General features: G+C 46.7%; 6 protein-coding genes across 6 annotated transcripts; 5 read left to right on the top strand and 1 right to left on the bottom strand.

Moving 5' to 3' along the window:
* Positions 1-383: 383 nt before the first annotated feature.
* On the top strand, positions 384-1,684 carry BDV27DRAFT_140401 (Gfo/Idh/MocA family protein; the record flags this gene model as incomplete). Its single annotated transcript, XM_032069647.1, has 3 exons — positions 384-405; positions 539-1,081; positions 1,161-1,684. 3 exons carry the CDS (start codon positions 384-386, stop codon positions 1,682-1,684), a joined length of 1,089 nt encoding a protein of 362 aa, XP_031933561.1.
* Positions 1,685-1,954: 270 nt separating this feature from the next.
* Positions 1,955-3,258, bottom strand: BDV27DRAFT_169036 (NAD(P)/FAD-dependent oxidoreductase; the record flags this gene model as incomplete). The annotated part of the gene is made up of 3 exons (XM_032074929.1): positions 2,997-3,258; positions 2,155-2,943; positions 1,955-2,100 (listed from the first exon to the last, which is right to left on the bottom strand). The coding sequence occupies exons 1-3, from the start codon at positions 3,229-3,231 to the stop codon at positions 1,955-1,957; spliced, it is 1,170 nt and encodes a 389-aa protein (XP_031933560.1). The 5' UTR covers positions 3,232-3,258.
* Positions 3,259-6,368: 3,110 nt separating this feature from the next.
* On the top strand, positions 6,369-7,535 carry BDV27DRAFT_119475 (uncharacterized protein). Its single transcript, XM_032064873.1, has 3 exons — positions 6,369-6,597; positions 6,655-6,936; positions 6,992-7,535. Exons 1-3 carry the CDS (start codon positions 6,438-6,440, stop codon positions 7,147-7,149), a joined length of 600 nt encoding a protein of 199 aa, XP_031933559.1. The 5' UTR covers positions 6,369-6,437; the 3' UTR covers positions 7,150-7,535.
* A 1,167-nt stretch (positions 7,536-8,702) lies between these two features.
* BDV27DRAFT_140399 (sugar porter family MFS transporter) lies at positions 8,703-10,334 on the top strand (the record flags this gene model as incomplete). Its single annotated transcript, XM_032069646.1, has 3 exons — positions 8,703-8,864; positions 8,920-9,176; positions 9,230-10,334. The coding sequence occupies 3 exons, from the start codon at positions 8,703-8,705 to the stop codon at positions 10,332-10,334; spliced, it is 1,524 nt and encodes a 507-aa protein (XP_031933558.1).
* A 1,099-nt stretch (positions 10,335-11,433) lies between these two features.
* On the top strand, positions 11,434-12,443 carry BDV27DRAFT_61692 (Zn(II)2Cys6 transcription factor domain-containing protein). Its single transcript, XM_032077107.1, has 2 exons — positions 11,434-11,884; positions 11,979-12,443. Exons 1-2 carry the CDS (start codon positions 11,744-11,746, stop codon positions 12,303-12,305), a joined length of 468 nt encoding a protein of 155 aa, XP_031933557.1. The 5' UTR covers positions 11,434-11,743; the 3' UTR covers positions 12,306-12,443.
* A 3,248-nt stretch (positions 12,444-15,691) lies between these two features.
* Positions 15,692-17,420, top strand: BDV27DRAFT_169031 (transcription factor domain-containing protein; the record flags this gene model as incomplete). The annotated part of the gene is made up of 4 exons (XM_032074928.1): positions 15,692-16,174; positions 16,244-16,995; positions 17,066-17,313; positions 17,389-17,420. 4 exons carry the CDS (start codon positions 15,692-15,694, stop codon positions 17,418-17,420), a joined length of 1,515 nt encoding a protein of 504 aa, XP_031933556.1.
* Between the last annotated feature and the right edge of the window lie 2,286 nt (positions 17,421-19,706).

Genomic DNA, 19,706 nt, shown 5'->3' with positions numbered 1-19,706 from the left:
TAGACAAGAATGTGATTGAAGAGGAGCTGAGAATCTATCTCCTGACGAGGTTACATTTTGCCTTTATCAAATTATCGCGGTTCATTATACCTTCGGACCACCCCGTGTTGAAGATGTAGAGCAAACGGAAAGCAGAGGTTTTCATTCCAGGACCTACAGTGGCATATACATAACATTTTAATACTCCTTCTGACCTAGTATTACCTAGTCAATGGTCAAGAACAAGTGTAGTAAGTGGTAAGTGTCACTATCGCGAGAAATGACGTGATGCGCTAAGATTAAGCCAGTTAATTAATTGACCCCTCAAAGTCTCTCTGAACCTATAAGAACACCTATCCCGCTGAACATACTTTTGAGGTTCTGAATGACTGCGAAGGAGCAAGATGGTGAACTGGGGAATCATATGTAGGTAGGTCCTTTTCTCAACAAGTACCATTATTGCCGCTAACCCTAACATCCCCAACCAGCCACTGGCGATAACGCTACAAGTTCGTCATCCACCATCGTTCAATCACAATTAACATATGTGCTCACCCAGCCTATTGTTCAGAATTTGCGAAAAACCTCCTCATCGACCCATCAACAAGGGGCGTCCATGATGTCACCCACAACCTAGCCGCCGTCGCATCCTCGACCTCATTGCAAAAGGCACAGGACTTCCTCTCGGCCATCAATGCACCGCCCAATACAACCGCTTACGGGTCCTACGAGCTCCTCCTCGCAGACCCTACTGTTGAAATTGTCTACATCTCCACACCGCACTCGCACCATTTTCAGAATGCCCGCGCTGCCTTACTCGCAGGAAAGCACGTCTTGCTTGAGAAGGCCTTCACGGTTAATGCAGCCCAGGCGTGCGCTCTAGTTCAGCTCGCTCGGGGGAAGAGACTGTTCCTGATGGAGGCAATGTGGACCCGTTTCTTCCCACTCATGCAGTATGTAAGGCAACTCATCAAAGATGGGGCAATTGGAGTTGTGCAGCGTGTGGTTGCGGACCGAAATTTAGGGAGAGATGTTGAGACGCTCTACGGAATGGAGCATCGATTGGTGAATCCTGCCCTGGCGGGTGGCGCTTTGCTCGATTGTAAGTGGCATCCATGGAGATGCAGGTCTTTGCCAAATTAGGGGTTTTGGAGAAGCTGTACTAACATGTTTCCCTGTAGTGGCTATATACCCCCTAACATGGATCTTTCAGATCCTCTATCATGATGGTCCACTGGGCTCTGGTACTGTCAGGCCACCACCACACATTTCTAGCTCCCTAGTCAAATACACACCAACAGGGGTAGATGAGACCGCTACTGTGATTGTCACTTTTCCAGAAAGTAAAACGCAGGGTATAGCGACAGCGAGTCTTCGGGTCACTTCAGACCCAACAGATCCCGGGGTCCGTATCCTAGGGGATAAAGGCCAGATACAGATTCTTGGACCTGCTGCGCGGCCCTTGAGTATTGCAGTTGTTGCGTATGGGGAAGGAAGTCCGAAGATAGTGGAGAGGAAGGATTTTAAAATTCCAGTTGGACATGGATTGTTCTGGGAGGCGGATGCCTGTGCTCGGTACTTGGCTAAGGGGAATACCGAGTCAGATCTCATGCCGCTGGATGAGACACTATTAATTATGGACGTGATGGATAGGGTACGAGAGGAAAATGGGTTGAGGTATCCGGCTGACGTCGAGGCACACTAATGCAACAACGAATACCAGAATGAGATGCATCCATGTTCGTAAAGCTAAGGTGTTCCCTGAAAAATCAGCTACAAACTCGATCGGACTTTCGTTTGTCAGTAGGAAGACGTCTTTTTTTCTACGATCATTAATCAATTAGAATTATGTATTATCTGCACTGTCGATCTCTGTAGTAGGAAGCTATCTAACATACTTTCACTAATGCACCACCTAGTGTTATGCGTAAGGATACCACGTAAAGAACCCGAGAGATGGATGGTTTATTAAAGTTTAACGTCGGCTGAGTCTCTTGTACAGGTCTTGGATTTCGCTACCCATCTGTTTTTCAGTGGTCTCGTGGAAGGAGTCCTCGTCAAACTCGGTTTCTCTCTTCTCCAGCGCGACGTCGCGGTCGAGCTCCTCTTGAGCCAATTCAACTGAAGACGGTGAGTAAGTCATACAACAAAAAGCAGGAGACAACTAAGGCTTACCATGACAGTAGACAGCCGCCGACTTTCCACTAGACATGGCATGGGGAACATTAGTGCTGTTATCGCTGTTGGCGTCGCCAATACCCCAAACGCCCGGAACGCTAGTTCGCAGGCCCTTACGCAACGTATTCATTTTGGACCCCAGCATTTCCACACCGAGCTGAGCGGGAAGATCTGACCTCTGCGACGTATCATAGTTAGTGATGAACGCGCCGCGCACCTCAGAGGTGTTATCGGCGAAGTAAATTTGGAATTTGTCGAACTCCCGCCGAATCGCGGGATCATACACAACCCCTCCGTCCTGAATACGGGTGATGTTAAGAATGGGCTTGTTATTGGCCGTCACGTTATATGCCTGGAACACCTTTCTCCAGTTGGGGTGGTTCTTATCCAGGATTGCGATCTGCTCTGTGGTGTTGGTTCCGTTCGCGTAGATTCTGACATCCTTGTTCAAGGTCGGGTGCAGTTCTCTAACAGCACCGTATGCTTCGGAGAAACTCCCAAGAACTCCCATAGACTGGTTGCGATGCTCGAACCCGTCGCACCACGGACACCAGAAGATACCTTTCCCGAAGCCTTCCTGGAGACCTGGTACATTGGGCAAATTGTCTTTCACCCCACTGCCTAGGATGACCTTGCGAGCTGTATATTGCTGTTCTCCGACGGTTGCTCGGAAGACGTTATCACCGACCTTTTCGAGCTTGGTCACCTTTTGATCTATGAATGTTGTCGCGTTGTAAAAGGAGATTTGCTCGCGGGCAGTCTGCCGAAACTCAGCGGGCACGACGTCTAATACCAACTCAGCATAATAGAATGCTGCATCTGAAGAAAAATATACGTACGGTCGTTTCCAATCACATCGTGCATGTGTCTAGTAGGGTTGTTGCGGTACTCGCCAGAGTCGAAGAGGACCGATTTCCGCAGGACACGAGACAAGGCACTCGCTGCGCTAAGGCCAGAAGGACCACCACCAATAATGATCACATCGTAGTTTGTCTGAGGTATATCTGCTACACAGACTGAAAGGATAGAGAGTAGGGCGCACAAAAGTGCTGTCCAGTTCCAGGTGAACATCATATTCGCGACGGTCCCAGCAGCGTTGAACTAGTTTCGGAGACAGTAGAAGGGGTCTCAAGATAGTATCCATATTTGTTATCGTTTTATACTGAATAAAAATACTTTACTTTTCTCTCACTACCAAGAACGTCAAATGGGTTGGGTTGTAGTAAACACTTCGATGAGCGTACGACTTTTGCGGGATACAGTGAGATACACGTTGGCGCGAGCTGAAAAGTTTGTTGACACAGTTTTTCCTCCTGGATATTGCACAAGATGTCACCGCATTCGGTGTATTTATTCCAGCATCGCGTCGTAATTCCATTTCATGGGTAGGGATGCATGAGTACCGTTAGTGCTTCGAGGTTACATTAGGGTTCCACCGCGGAGCGTCGATTATGTCACGACTTTACTAGAAGACGTAAAATCTCGAGTGATGAAGTAAAACGTCAAAACAGCAAGACTGCTGTTCCACAGCCTACCGCTTCATATATGATATGCAACTAATTATGTCTGTTTGGCCGCTGATTTTAATTTGATTGAATGACAAGTTCTGTGGGTGGTTCCTCGCTCAACCAACGAGGGAAAGCTGGTTCATTGGAACCTTGGGGAAACTCTAACTAGCGAAAGGCCGTTAATTTAGATGGAATTCGTGAAGCCAAATCTACTTAAGTGATTAGCAGATATCGTAAAAGTTTTCAAGGGGTATAATTAATCAACGTGGCCTGAGTTCTGGGCAAGCAAAATACCCATACATCTGAAAGTGTTGAGTATTCGGTAATTTCATACATGCATGACATGGAATCTTATTAATAGGACCGAAAGTCTGGGAGATCGAATACTTCACGGCTATCGTTGAGAAGTGGGGACTGAAGGCATCTCTCAAGACTCGGTGTACCTGGGTATTCATCACTTAGGCCTTGCTATTCGAGGCTTCACGGCATTCAGAGTCCAAGACTGAATACGGGACGGGCTTGAGGCGGTGTATCATCCTCGACATGGTCTTGGTTGAATATTATGTTGAAACAGTCGGTATCATAGATATGAGTGGCATCCGGATTTGTTTTACTAGTAGGACGTTTGGCTGGAGCTTAAACCATGTCCTCGTGTCAGGCGAAAGTATCGACATACTGCGCCGTCTGTGGGGCCCTTTAAGCTTGATTTCATACCAACGGTTAAAGTATAGGTCTTAGTAATATCCATACACGTATGCTGACTTTCCGGTCATTAGGCCGCGATATCCGCAAGAGGGTGGGAAAGAAGCGGTATGCGAGGAGCGGCAAGGTAGACACGTATGAAACACGTAAAAAAGTAAAGTACCGATAGGAGTGAATATGTAGCACCGGGAAAATGATTACGTTTGCTCTGACAACACTGTTAACTGAGAAAGCTTATAGAGTAGAAATGACCTTACACGTAGACAGACAAGGAACCCAGGCTGTGCAGGAGGCTGAAGGAGGCGAGGTGCATGCAAGCGGCTCCCGGTAGGGCTCGGGCAAAAAGACGCACCGACGTCAGATTTTAGTAGGCAACGTGAATATAGCACATTGGTGGTTCATTCCCATCGGTGAACTTACATGCTGACTTGGCTCGTGTTGGGTGCGGGGAATTGACGATCTGAACACCAAGGCTACCAGTAGTCTCAGACTCTCAGGCATCCACATATACTCACTACTACTATAACAGGAAAGCTGAAAAGTACCGATCCATAGATATGGGTTCGTCAGAGATTTAGTAATGGATGGACATGCGAGCCCCGGCTGTGTTAAAGTCTATGGAAGACAACAATTGGGTGACTTCTCAAGCCCACGTTTTCCTTTCTTAACCTCGTATATGCCGCTTCCATATCGTGTGGAAACGTTGGGTCCACTTACATACGGATAAGCCTCGAGTAGAACATAGTGCTATTGATAGACATTTCCTAACAACTTCATTAGACCATGCAAAACCGCAAGTTTGTTCTAGGCAACATTCATACCTTGTAGACCTTGGGTAGGCACGGTGATCAGGCAAACCCCAGAAAGGTCAGGCCATCTCCGCCCCAATGACCGACTTTCACTTGAGGCTTATCGTCAGCACTAGCATACGATAGGCAGTTAGTGAAATCCGGGGTTCGATCTTCGAGTCCTGCCACTTCCGTGTAGATCGCTAGCATGGCATCCGAAGAGTTCCATGGATTCTACTACATGAGTTTGTAGATTTATAAATTTTCGTACTACCTGAAAATAGCGTCGGTCTAGGATCTCATTCACCCGAACACTGTACTAAGCTCATGTATCATCGTTCCATTTTCTTAAGTCATATCGCGGGAATTAAAGAGCTGGGGTTCAGATACAAGCCTAAACTAACACATCTGGACATTCAAAGTTTGTACACATACAATGCGAGGCACGGCTGTTTCGTTATCTTGAAATTACAGGTAGGAAAAGTGATCCTTTGGGCCGCGCTTGCCGTGATTGAACGACTAGTTCTTTCGATAGAAACATATCACTCTACCACTTAAAATGAATGTAAATGGTGTAGGCCAAGGCCTAACTTTAACCGAAATGAGCGATTTAGCCTCCTTCCTGAATAATAGTACTGTACAGTTCAGGTGATTCGCAATGTCGGGTGCATCCGAAGAGGTGATGTCACGGAAATGACCCATGGTTATCCGCAAAAGAAGGCTGTGAATTAGCCAAAAGCGGAAATATACTTATCAACGCGCGATATATTTAGCAAAAAGTCAAACCTAGAGAGGTGGCACGCAAATAAGGCCAACCATGTACTCGGGCAATCTGTCGGAGTCTCGATTGACCGGTGTTGGTATAGACTGCTCTTCTACAGGTCGATTCGGATCTGATATCCATCTTCTTGGGGCAGTGAGCTGCTCAGATGACAGCCATATGCCAATAATGTTGTTGCTTTCGGGCTCTTAGGCGTTGGGCCGGCAACACCTACTTTGGGAGACGTTGCGTATGGCTATGTCTCATTCTATCCATGGATGGCTTCGTATCTGTGATGTGTTCTGGGAATAGTAACATTGGGGTAACCTGTAAGGACTTCTCCAGAGATGGTCAAGTTTTCCTGCAGTTCGTACCAGCGGCTTGCTTCCAGATACCTATATAAACCCCCATGGTTCCTGCTTCAAGTCCCATTTTCAGATCAACATCAAGCATCCTCACTACTACCTTTCAATACAAGATCAAACAGAGACCATCAACCTCTTTATAAACCAGACATTCAGGATGAAGCTTTCCTCGACCTCTGCTCTTGTTGCACTTGTCGCCGGTGTCAACGGCGCCAGCATTCCTCGGACCCAAGGTTCAGTTCCCATCACTTTCATCGGTGCGGCCGATGCCCAGTTTACTCAGGACTTCCCAACAGACGGGTCGAGTGTTGCCATTAGTAAGTTGATCTGACTGAGGACCCTTGAAGCTCGTGATGTAGCTCTGACCATCCCAGCCAACCCTCTGAGCATCTCCCACATCGCCTCCAGCACCAACGGCGTGTCATGCGTTTTCGATGGCATTGACCACAGCGTCACTGTTGTTTCCGATGCAGAGACTGTAGACGTTGGCCCTCCCCAGACACAGATCTCGGGTGCATGCGCCGTTGGCGAAGTGCCTCCCACCCAGCACGAGCGTCGGTCGTCTGATAACCAGGATGTGGTTATCACTTTTGTTGGCGCAGCCAATGCTCAGTTCACATGGGTCTTCCCGACCACCGGAGTCGCTACTCATATCTGTACGTATAACCGGCCCAATTTTTAGTAGTTCATGGTAACTGACATTAGTCCCAGCGAACCCCCTCAGCATCTCTCACATTGAATCTCATGCTCCGGGTGTTGAGTGCACCTTCACTGGCATTGACAACAGCGTTACCACTGTCAGCGGTGTCCAGACTGTTGATGTCGGTCCTCCCCAGACCCAGATCTCTGGTGTCTGCCACCGCAACTGAAAGGATATTACTGGGAACTAAATATCTTTGCGGACTGTTCAGGGTCACACACATGGACTAAATACAGCGCTAATCTTTGAACGACCCCATTACTACTTTCCTTCTTCAACCTTCGATTTACGATTCGGATATCATAATATTTAAATCATGGAATGTTGTCTCTTCTTATGTTACCTCTACATATACTTGTTTATGTCTCTCCCTTTAATGTGTTATCTTATTTTTGCCTTTGCTTTCCTTCCCTTTTGACATCTTGTTGGTAGACCTCGATGTGATAATGATATAGCCAATCCTTAATGGACAATTATTGGACGATCTGTCTTAAGGTATGAACGACTTAGCTGCAGAGTAATACTTTTTCGAGCACTAGTGTGACTGCACAAGACTCTCTTGATTAATATTTAGTGCTAAGAGTATTGGCTCTCACGGAAACAGCAAAGTGAATATCTCGAATCAGCGATAACATTTTCAACGAGCTCCTAATCAAGCGATAACGTATGCTTCGAGATCTTCTCATTAAGATATAAGGCCAGGCGATGACTCATGAATTAGAATATGTGCTAACATTTAGCTGACTTAGCCGATCCTTTATGCTCGATTATGCATGTTATTCATGTCGTTTACAGAATACGACTGGTAGCACACAACTCGCAAATGGAACTAGAATATTCCGGAAAAGCCTAATCACATACCTTCAATTGTTCTAATAGTGTACAAGCAAAGGCGTATATCTACTATTGTAAGCCACCGTGCGGCAATCAAGTGGCAAACCAAGCCCGCCATCACACAAGGATCAGCAGAGCAGAATGCTCTTTCTAGGGTTTCAATTACACCTCGAAGCAAAAGATATGGCACGAACCTTCAATCGGCTAAGCTGTACGAATGCTGTAATCGAGACGTAGGCCAAGCCGCGGCGGCCGAATCGTGAAGCCTAAAGCCTCGTCGAGAACGGCTGGATCCATGGGTTGACTTCCCGTCATGATTGGAACCACCCAAACATGATGGCGAGTTCCAACAACTACAAACTCTATATGCTCTGTCACCTGAGTATGTTCGCGTCAATGATTGGGACTGACGACCTCTTCGTCCGTGGAACCGAAGATCCGGGGTTGTCTGGGGTTCGCATCAACTCGCTGGTGGTTAACAGAAACGCAACCGTTTTTTGAAACCTCAGGTTTGCTCGCACAATGGAATTCATTGTAAATACGCGAGGTACGACATTATACAGGATTTTACTATGGGTGATGACCTCATCGGAGGTACTTGAACCGTCTCAGTTTTTCAACTTATAAAACCTCCTGTTGTATCATCAGCTTACATGCTCCTATACTGAGACATCGTTTATGAATTCAATTGACCCGTTCCTTTGATACATTTCTACAAACTAGACAATGGGGCTTCCCAAACTGAAAAAACCTCGCGCAAATGCAGATCGACCTTACAAAGATGAGGTGGACCCAAGACCATCGGATGCCGTCCTCCGCGAAAGCGCGGACGGGGATAATGGTCTGGTAGACACAAAGGTCCCTTTTCTGACATTTCGGTCATTTAGCATGTGTATAGTTATCTCGATGGGTGGGTTTCTTTTCGGTTATGACACTGGTCAGATTTCTGGATTTCTGGAGATGCCGGATTTCCTCCAGCGATACGGTGAGCAAAAGGCAGACGGTACATACTACTTCTCGAACGTTCGATCGGGCCTGATTGTTGCTCTGGTATGTATAGTTCTTATCTCGTTTAACATTAGCTACCCTGCTAAGCTTACGATAGCTGTCAATTGGCACCTTAATGGGTGCATTGGTGGCCGCGCCAATTGCTGATCGGGTTGGTCGCAAATGGTGTGTTAGTGGCTGGTGTGTGATTCTCTGCGCAGGAATCACGGTCCAGATCTCTGCCCCAACAGGCAAGTGGTATCAGGTTGCATTAGGTCGATGGGTTGCTGGTCTTGGTGTGGGAGCTTTATCGCTCCTGGTTCCTATGTATCAAGCTGAGACTGGCCCCAGGCATATTCGAGGATCCCTAGTTAGGTGGGCATAAGCTTAGAACATATCACTCATTACTGTTTCTGACGCAAAAGCAGTACATACCAGTTGTTTATCACTCTGGGCATCTTCGTTGCCAATTGTATCAACTTCGGTACCGAGGCAAAAACTAGCACAGCCTCCTGGCGAATTCCAATGGGAGTGACGTATATCTGGGCTATAATTCTCGGGTTCGGGATAGCACTGTTTCCAGAAAGTCCGCGTTACGACTATCGAAAGGGCAAGGTGGATAGGGCTATTACGACGCTGGCAAAGATGTATGGCATTCCTAAGAACCATCAAGCACTGCAGATTGAGTTTGATGAGATCAAGAAAAAATATGAAGAGGAGGTGGAACGCGGCCAAGTATCATGGATCCAGCTATTCAAGGCCCCACGAATGGCGTACCGTGTTGCTGTCGGGGTCGCCCTGCAAGCATTACAGCAGTTGACGGGTGCGAACTACTTCTTCTACTACGGCACGACCATCTTCCAGGGCGCCGGAATCGAAAACAGCTACGTGACGCAGATGATCCTTGGTGCAGTGAATTTCGGTTCCACATTCCTGGGACTATATCTCATCGAGAACTACGGCCGTCGTCGCTCATTGATCGCTGGCGCGCTCTGGATGTTTTGCTGCTTCATGGTCTTCGCTTCCGTGGGCCATTTCTCCCTGAATCGGGATGACCCGCCGTCGACTAAGTCCGCCGGTGTGGTCATGGTCGTGTTCGCCTGTCTGTTTATTCTGGGATTCGCGAGTACTTGGGGCCCCATGGTGTGGACGATTATTGCTGAACTATATCCGTCGGAGTTCCGGGCTCGTGCGATGTCTCTTGCGACGGCATCCAACTGGCTCTGGAACTTCCTTCTGGCCTTCTTCACGCCGTTCATAACGAGCGCGATCGACTTCCGGTTCGGGTACGTCTTTGCGGGATGTCTCTTCCTTGCTGCCGCTCTCGTTTATTTCGCTGTCATGGAAGGAAAAGGCCGTACCCTTGAGGAGATAGATACGATGTACGTGATGAAGGTGAAGCCGTGGCAGAGCTCCAAATTTGTCTTTCCGGAAACCGAGCCGAGTATCATGGAGAAACGGAGGGCATCTCATGCTTCGAACCCGAGTACTAACCCGACGACGATCGGCAACGAACATGAGGCTACGGTGTGAGAGGACGTAGATGTTCTAGCCTGAGAAGGGGCTGTTGTAGCTACATCACATGCTTCTATGGTACCCTAACCATCCAGGCCAGTCACGCATTACTAGAATCCCCATATATGGATACACCCCACGAAGAGATGGTGAAAGAGGTCTATTATTATATTGTGATTAGATCGCTTAATGTCGACCTTTTGGGAGTATATCGAAAAGAGGGAACACTGTTAATACCCACACTGGGTCTATTAGCAATCCTTGACCACTTCATATATTTTTAGTTTTGGATGTCGCCCAGGTTTTGCTAGTTGGGTTTGTTTCCATGTTTGTATGATAACTTGACACAGATTAGCTTGTAGCCAATGATAATCGTGATGACTTCATTATGAAGTGTTGGCCACTTCGGCGCCTCCTTGAAGGTGGCCTAACAAAATGCCCAGAGGTAACCAGCAAGGGGCGGGTAAAAAAGTATGGAAAGACCGACAGGAAGCTTCCAATTATGTCGTAGAGACCGTCACGGATCCGACAACCCCTCCCTTGCAATTTATACATCATCCTTACCATGTCCCATTCAATTGACCATTAAGTTCGCGGCGCATAAGGTACCCACGGTTAGAGTCGTGAGGCAGGGGGAAACGACTTGTACAGGGGGCTCTAGGTAACGCGTTTATCATGGTCGAATCTGTCCTAGACACTAATATCGTAGTGGTAAGTTTTCAATAACCCAAATATCGTGCAACAGAACGATTGGTTTGCAAAGGATCTCGGCCACACTATTCTCTGAGCACATCCACAATGTGGCGAGGTCGCGTGTCGTGTCGCTAGACGGATTGTCAGGGACCTGAGAGCAGAATGCGAGGAGAATGCGCATCAAGATGTGAGAGATTCCTCAGACCAGGGGGAGGGAGGAGGCATGTTCACCGGGGGATGTGTTGACTCGTCATGGCGCGTATGCGCCTATGTGTTCGAAGCACGCAAAAATGTTTCTGTTACGGGAAGCGATTGACCAAGAGCATAAATACCTAACTTAGTGGATTCTGACTAAACTACTAGTAACTAGCCTTTCGGGGCAATATAAAAACTGTCGATCATCCCTCAATCCTCGGCCGAAAACTCGGGGGTAAATTTATCAGGGAGAGAGAAAAATGTTCGAAGCTGCTCCTTGCATAAATCTCGGCTACGAACTTGACCGGCTTGTCTTATCTAGTATTAATCTTGTGCTGATACCATCTCCATCTTCACCAAATCTCCACGGTTAACTCCCCCTAATTTATTCTGGGTATTTAATGTGTCCCCGTTCCGACGCGTCTTCCCGGAACCAAAACAACCCACTTTGATTAATTTTTACCTATTTATTTTTTCCCTTGATATATATTTATATATATTTTCTCCCTTGACCCGTTCGGATCTCCACCTAGTGATTCATGACTGGACGGTATTATCAAAGGCGTCTCGCTCCCAAGGAAGAACTTCCGCCCACACCTGATGATCATAGCCCTGCCGAGCAGAGCAAACGCAAACGAGCCTCATTAGCCTGTCTGGAGTGCCAGCGACGACGTATAAAAGCAAGCTTTATCCAAGGGTCCATTCATCATCGTCAGCCCTAGCGTTGGCCCATGATCTCCGTCACTAACCTCTTATCTTATCGTCTTTATTTAGTGTGGCCCTGGCCGTCCATGCGAACCATGTCTGCTCAATAGACGAGAATGTATCTACAATGAATGCAACGACAAACGCCGCAAGATATCCGCCGAGGCAACAGAACAGAACCTGAAGTTTTATCGCAGTGCCTTGGAGAACTTGTTGCGCGCAATCCAGATAGGCTCCAAGTCGGATGTGGACCACATTATCAATGACATTAGGAAGGGCGCTCCGCTATCGGAAATCTCTCGCATAGCTGCCGAGTGTCTAAATGATATAGCGACGACGACTACGACGACGGCACCTGATTTGGCGAAGCAGGACTCGGTCGGGAACCCTGGATGAATACTCTTTCTTTTTTATATTCCCTTACGGGTTGTTCAATTTGCCCAGAACCCTTACCCGCGTGGAAATCCTTATGTGGTATGTCCTGGAGTCCTCAGGGAAGGGAAGGGGAACGGGGTAGAAGCTTGGTCGTGCCGCCGCTCTTAGCGGCTGTCGAACTTAGGCTTCCAGATACAGAATGGCTTCTGTGGTAGTATTGGTGGCTTGGTCTGCAATGGGCTTAGGGGCCTGCCCTACCCGTATTGTTGATCAACTGGCAGGGCTTCTTCTTTCTGGTCAGAGAGGCGCGTCCTTGCCATTTTTTTCAGTGACCAAGGATATACAGCATATAATGAGGCTCCATCCATCCATGTCAGTATAATGAAAGCAGCGCGAACAAAAAAAGTCGAAAGGAATCAAATCAAGAAGGCTCTTGAAGCCGTATCCACTTGGATCTGCAGCTGGGAACTCGCCGCGACGCAAGCAATGTTCCTGTCATCATATGCGGCGCATTCGTAGACAATGTATTAGTGTAGAACTCAGAACCTGTCATGATTTATGGTTAGTCGTGTATATCCAAGGCTATCATAAAAGCAGGCCGCTTGTGGAAAATCCGGATTTCTTATGATTTCCAAACCCCTAGCCATAATAAGAGAACGAGTGGAGCGTCTATTGGACCCAGCTTGGGAGAGGCTCCGGGTAATTGTCCGCTCATGGCTTCTTGAAAACCGCCAAAAGCAGCTTCTTTGGTGTCGAGGATATATATTTGCTAAATTGACCTTGCGAGATCCCACACAGCCTACGTAAATCGCTCAAATGTCATTTGTATGTCGTGTAGACAGTTCCATATCTTACTACAATTGATATAAAATACTCAAAATCGTCCATCAAGCGAGAAAAAGAACATTATATGGAGATGTTGTCAACGCGAAGACTGATGATGAGCATGACGTCATGGTGTTTATCGGAAAGTCTCGGACCGAAAAAGGATAAACGATCAACAATCATTGAACAAGCCGCGGCAATTCACGAGGTATGAAATTCAACCCATTCTTGCCTACAAGAGATTGTTGCGTATTCTATGCGTATGAGGCTCGGAATCTAGAACTATTATACCAATCACGTACTAGGCGTATACAATTAAGTTGAATATAGTGTTTGACCATGTTGAGGCAGCTTTGAACGCCTTCATAGAGCAAGGAGACATTTTACTCCCTACGCCTATATTGTGGTATTTATAGGGACTGCCACTACGCTGTAGAAAGCTACCATCTGACGTCGCTGTCCGAATTATGACCTCAGCATCTCCTGGCTAATCTACGGGATAGCCGAGCCCACTTCTGATATGTTGGACTTGAGCTGGATGCACTATCGCATGCCGAGGACGTCAATATGTGTCTTCAGTGAAAAGCGCCAACATTGCTGGCGTCGAGAAGTATATAATGGCTTGTTCAATGTAGCTTATCATGCAACGGCATATTGGCTCCTGTCCCACGGTAATCAACATCTTCGGATCAAGGCTGTTGCCATCATATTACAAGCGACTATTTACATAAAGACTGCTCCGTAGCTAGCGAAGGATTGAACTATGTGGGGGTAATTCACTGCACGATGAACGATAGCCTGGGTGGATCCACTGATCGTTCGCTTGAATTTTATTCGTACCTCATCTTCGTAGAGTTTCGACGATCTATTTTGTGCGTAATGAGCTGCAGTCCCCGCCCTGCATATGATCCTTTGCCAGCTCCACCACTCCGTCCGATATTATATTGAATGAATTTTACACAAAATTCATGGTATCGTCATATAGCTAGCTATGGACAAATCAATAAATCTTGATGGACAATAATTTTGTGGATTTCGGGATGTTTGGTGGGCGGTGTTCCTACAGTGTAAACGAGACTTTCTATTCATGTTGGGGATTTGATGTTACGACAGGCCATCGAGTTGAACATGATATCTGCCCGATACGTCCAAGCATGTTGATTAACTAGATGGTTTCAGTATGCTCAAACTCTTCACCAACTTCATCATATAGCCACTTTTTGTGTTGAGTGACCCACGTAGTGGAGGTTCGGGCTCCGCCGATAGAGATGCCTATTGAGCAGGCCACGAACGTATACAAACCACCATGGCCGTTGCCGAGGATGATGTACTTGGATACCACGTCAAAAAGCATGAATACTCTTCACTCGGTCTTAAGGTATAGTCTCACGGCAATAGTTTGCTCTATAGCTAAGGAATAGTTCACCATGTCTTATCTTGTTGTTGTTATGGTGCTACCAGCTCCCAGGTTCATCCATCTGAATGCTCCTGACCGTCTAAGCATTATCGCTGTACCGGTGACATGTCTTGGTCTGAACTTCTTCAGAAGTAGTATGTTTTGATTTTAGGAAGGGGATGAAAAGCTTGACTTCTGCATGTCCAATGAACCAGTATTCATATCTGAGGTAGCCTATGAGGCTGCGTCTGCATATCCTACTTTCTATATCTTAGTTTCCATGTTCTTTATCCAAACATTTTTGCTTTGCCTTCACATTTTCGAGATTTGAGGTTCAATAAATTGGAGGCATTCCTATCTGGGTTAGTGCAATATAAACCTCGCCGCTGAGTAAGCGGAGAGGGAGTCGATTGGTCCATTACTATGACGAGGCGAAAGAGCAAACGAAAGACAAGCACAGTAATGAAAACTGCCGACCTCAATATTTCTGATCCTACTAGCGGATGGATCATACCCCCTGTAAGGCGACTCTACGAACTGATAATTAAAGATGCCCAAGCAGACTGTGTCACGCAGGGCCAAGCGGGGCTCCTCAACGCCCAAGAGACAGAGGCGCAGGGCATGTGATTCATGCTTCAAGAGAAAGGTGATATTCTTGTCTATCCAGCGTTAGATGGAATGTTATTTATTGTGCTGATCTTGTTATAATTATTATGATACTTGTAGATACAATGCGATATGGAGTTCCCACAGTGCAATTGGTGCAAGCACCACAATCTTGCTTGCACATACAGCAGACTTCAGTCTCATACGGAAGCAAGGTATGTCAATAATATGATTCTGCGACATGACTAGCTATGTATAATTAAGCATTCCATCTCCCCAGATCTCATTCCCTGAGGTTGTTTGCCAGCTGTCGAATCATATCGGCTGCTTTGACGATTCCCCACTGACCCCGTTGATATCACTAGGGACCAGCTACATCTGCAGTTCTCCAAGAAATCCTCAGACACAAATTCTAGTCTTGGAAACTCTGATGTGAATAGTCACAGTGAGTATACTTCATGTCAAAGTCTTTCTCATGGACGTTAATGTGCCCCGCATCTATCCAGGTGCCTCTATGAATAACATAGGCTCAGGTGCAGGGTCAAGGCGCCCCCATTCTGCGAGCTTTGGCTTAGACTCTATGACCTGCTTTAATTGGATGCATCTTTTATCCGATGAAGGCCAGAGATGGATCGAATCCCGAACAGGAGAAAAAGTCCGCTTCGAGGAGCTATGGGCCCTTGATCTTCCTTGGGCCAACACGCGCCGACTTTACATGGAAACCCTGAATTCTGGCTCCATTCATGAACTTCCAAGTCGATGTTCGGTGGAAGGCCACGCCAAGCAGTATTTCTCATCCTTTCAAAGTCTTGTCTTTCCTGTGATCAGCAGGTCACTCTTTGAGAAGACCCTAGATCTTGCGTACGGACCACGTAGCTCTTTTGGCTCAGCCAGTGCTAGGTCATGTGTCTATGCATTTCTTGCTGTGGTGCATCTTTTTGAGATAGGGGACAACCTTCAGGAATCTATGGATTGTGGGTACTTTGCCTCAGTGGCGCAGACCTTTATGGTTCAGATCACTCAAGAGATGACAGTTGATGGACTCCAAGCGGTCATAATGCTTGTACGTGTTTATTTCCCTCAGACTTGCCTAGCACTATTGCCGCCCCAAGCTATCCTAACAACATGCAAGATTCTATTCCAGTACTTCCTAGGAGATTTACAGGCAGCAGCAGTATCTGTATCAATCGCCGCCCGCCTCCTATATACACTTGGCGCTAATACAATGTCCGGTGTTAATCCATCTGGTTGTTCGCATCCTTATGACAAAGATATGGAGGAATATCATTTGCGCGATCTATTCTGGGTGTGCTATTCATTCGACAAAGATATCTGTTTAAGAACCGGACAACCACCCGCGATCAACGACAGTTATTGCAACTTGACACTCCCATCAGACTACGCGCGGCTACAGGACTCCAATATTCTACGAGATAGCATGTCAATGGACAGCCACACTCTCCCTCTTTTCCCTTGGGATCTTCGACTCTCAAAGATCAAGTCCGAAGCATACGAGGCTCTTTACTCTGCCGGTGCGCAACGCAAATCCGACTCGGAGATCTTGTCAAGTATTCGGAATCTTGACGAGGCACTGGAGCAGTGGAGGGTATCTTTACACCCTGACTTCCGACCAACTTTGTCATTTTCCCAAGAAATGCCGGTTAGTGCGAACTTGAATACGCAGGCAGTAATGCTGCGACTTGCGTACTATCACTGCGTTACCATGATCCACCAAGCGAGTGAAAGAGGCAGACTGTCAGATGATTGCACCGAGGGTAGACTTAGTGGGATAAATACTAGTATCAGCCTGGCCATCAATGCTGGGACGTCAACACTGTCCTATCTCCAGACAGTATTACCAGTAGTGGAGGGGGAATGCTTCTGGTAAGACGCCGTACTCCCAATATCCCCACCAAGAAGATCGTAACTAACTACTGTTATTTTCAAAAACAAGGGTTGTCCTCTTCTACGCCATAACTGCTATCCTGACTCTCTTTCGCAATATCCTGCATAACCCTCTTGGTCCTGAAGCTCACCACCACGTTCATATACTACGCGAAGTACCTGATCTGATTCGCAAAATTCCCATCCGAAAGCTCACACTGGGCGAAGTCATCCACCTTAGATTTCTGGATGGTTTCACCACCGAACTGGCGAGGCTAGGTGCATGCGCTATCTCCCAAGTGCAACAAGAGGCGACAGGTATGAGTGGTACGCAATTATTGGCCACAGATATAGAATATCCTTTATAATAGTATACAATGTACAACGTCCCAGGCCCCTCTCACAAATACTTCGTCCAAAACTAACAAATCTCAAAAATCTACCAACCTGAGACAATAGTAACTACCATCTCCCCATCCTACCCCATACAATAGCCAACCCCAGCCTCAACCAGCAACTTACAATACTGAAAATGCAGCCATACCACAGGCGGCGGGAAAAGTGCCTCAGTAGTATGCTTCACACCATTGAAAAAGACATTCTTCAATCGGAACTTAGCCATTCCTTTCTCGGTGTCAATATCGACAGTTATTTCCGAAATATTATCCATTTCATGGGGTTTATCTGGGTCCTCTGTCGGGGATAGTCCACCCCGCATAACGATAGATCTGGGTGATTTTTGTAGGACGATGAAGTGATCTGTTACGATTGTTCCTGTTCTCTGGTTTAGCAAATCCCAAGCGTGGGGATAGATGATAACCTTTTATATTGAGAGATTGTACGAACCTTCATCATAAGAGCTAGCAAGCAACTGCTCCTTACTCCATAGCATGGACTCGTTGGTTTTATTTCTGCATAGGAATGTGAGGATCTTCCGTTGGATCGCGTAGCCTATCCACCGTATACGCATCTATTAGTCTTGCATACCATACATACCCCGGTTCCAATTTATATGATCAATCACAGAGGGTACATGGTTAGGTATGAAAAGAAAAGAAAGAAACTCACCATATCCACCCCAAACACCACTACAGAATCTTTCTAAAAGCTTTGATCCACCATTAAAGAAGTCCTCAACCAACTCAGGCCTTATCTCAGATATAGGAACCTTCCGTACGCACGAATCATCTAACGAGGGATGATTATTCGGATTGAATCTCCGGAAATACTTGCTCTGAAACAAAGCGTCATTTTCAGGACCGAAGGGCTCGAAGTAGCAGTGTCGTGACCATAGCTGCCAGGTTGCTGCTCCGGTTATGCCCGTTATGAGGGTGTATTTGCAGAATGTGAAGACTCTGGGGGGTATGAAGTGATTGAGACGTCTGAATGAGGACATAATTGGAGATGGATGGCGGGGTGAAGAGACTCTTGCTTGGTGTAAAGAGTGAAGGGGAAATATAGAGGAATATAAATTTTCAAGATATTACTGGGTATTTATACTGGGGCTAATGGGCCTAATGCAGGTACCGGTTATGGATGATATTAATAGTCGTGGTTCAAGCTATGCTGGCCGCTTATTCAGCGGATTGTGGGATGTGGTTCTTCGGGGTAGGAGTTGGAGTTGCTGAAGGTAAGTGGGTTTCATATTTTATCTACGTGATAGAAGTTCCTAGTCGGATGTTAACTGTGAAGAAGGTAAGTTTACTGAGTCATATAAAGTTGGGATTAATGTAGGCTTAATTGTAAACTGTAGGTCTCGGATCAGATGGCTAGGGCGGGACCGTGGGTCTACATATCAGTCTGACCCATATGACTTAATAGATTAAAAAGGAAAACCTGGTGAGTAGCCAGAGACATCGGGATTTTTAACGACGTCGATAAAACCAGGGTCTGAATGGAAGAAATCTATAGCAATTGAGCAAGTCAGTCATTTCCAGATCATGACTGTGGTATACTAATACAAGCAAGAGACCCAGATGAAATGTTCCGAAAAAGTGAAATGGTCGCGGGATGCCTCATCAGTGATCTGCAGCTATCCAACCACGCTTATTTCTGTCTCGTCTATACCTCAGTTCCTGCTCCAGCAAAGCTCCACCAACGGTGGGCTGGCTCTGTCGTCTCAATCCGAGAACTGGATGGGCCGTCTTATGATCGTCAAGCAAACGTCCATGCACTCACACACCCGTTCAAGCTTGTTGATCAGGGACTTGGGCAGTTCCCCTTCCTGCTCCTGTAAATGAAGCACGATACGCTCAAATTGAGGCATGATAGTGGTGTGCAGTCTAACTAACACCTCTAATTCGGAGATAAGATTGGGAAGATATCTGTGCAGAATGTCGGCGATCTCGAGCGACTTGAGAGACGTGGGCAGTATATCAACGAAGGATCGCGGAGCAGCGTCACGGCTATCCCTGATGTTTGCATCTGGGAGTCGTACGAGATTGGTATGGCGCATGGACAGCTGTTCCAAAACAATGAACTCCCTGAATGACCCGAATGGAAGATCATCACGTTGGAAATGACGATATACTTTCGTAGTTCTCTGCCAGGCACGGAATTCCCGGTATGAACGGTGAAACTTGAGAGAAAGAACTTGGAGGGTTTTCTTGCATGGGTGAAGACACTGGCGGAATGCGATAGGATCGAAGATATAAAAGGTGTGGGTATCAGATACTATGCCAATGTCAACCTGGAAACGCTCGAGCCTGCTG

Source organism: Aspergillus caelatus (genome assembly GCF_009193585.1).
Source record: "Aspergillus caelatus strain CBS 763.97 unplaced genomic scaffold BDV27scaffold_3, whole genome shotgun sequence".
NCBI lineage: Eukaryota > Fungi > Ascomycota > Eurotiomycetes > Eurotiales > Aspergillaceae > Aspergillus > Aspergillus caelatus.
Note: the sequence above shows the minus strand (reverse complement) of the source record. Positions and strands in the feature narration are given on the sequence as shown.

What these genes read in the sequence shown, in the direction of transcription:
- BDV27DRAFT_61692 (XM_032077107.1), top strand. Translation starts at nt 11,744, where the DNA reads ATGACTGGACGGTATTATCAAAGGCGTCTCGCTCCCAAGGAAGAACTT. An exon ending in GCCAGCGACGACGTATAAAA is followed by an intron (nt 11,885 to 11,978) that starts GCAAGCTTTATC and finishes GTCTTTATTTAG; the next exon opens with TGTGGCCCTGGCCGTCCATG.
- BDV27DRAFT_119475 (XM_032064873.1), top strand. Translation starts at nt 6,438, where the DNA reads ATGAAGCTTTCCTCGACCTCTGCTCTTGTTGCACTTGTCGCCGGTGTC. An exon ending in CGGGTCGAGTGTTGCCATTA is followed by an intron (nt 6,598 to 6,654) that starts GTAAGTTGATCT and finishes TGACCATCCCAG; the next exon opens with CCAACCCTCTGAGCATCTCC. An exon ending in CGGAGTCGCTACTCATATCT is followed by an intron (nt 6,937 to 6,991) that starts GTACGTATAACC and finishes CATTAGTCCCAG; the next exon opens with CGAACCCCCTCAGCATCTCT.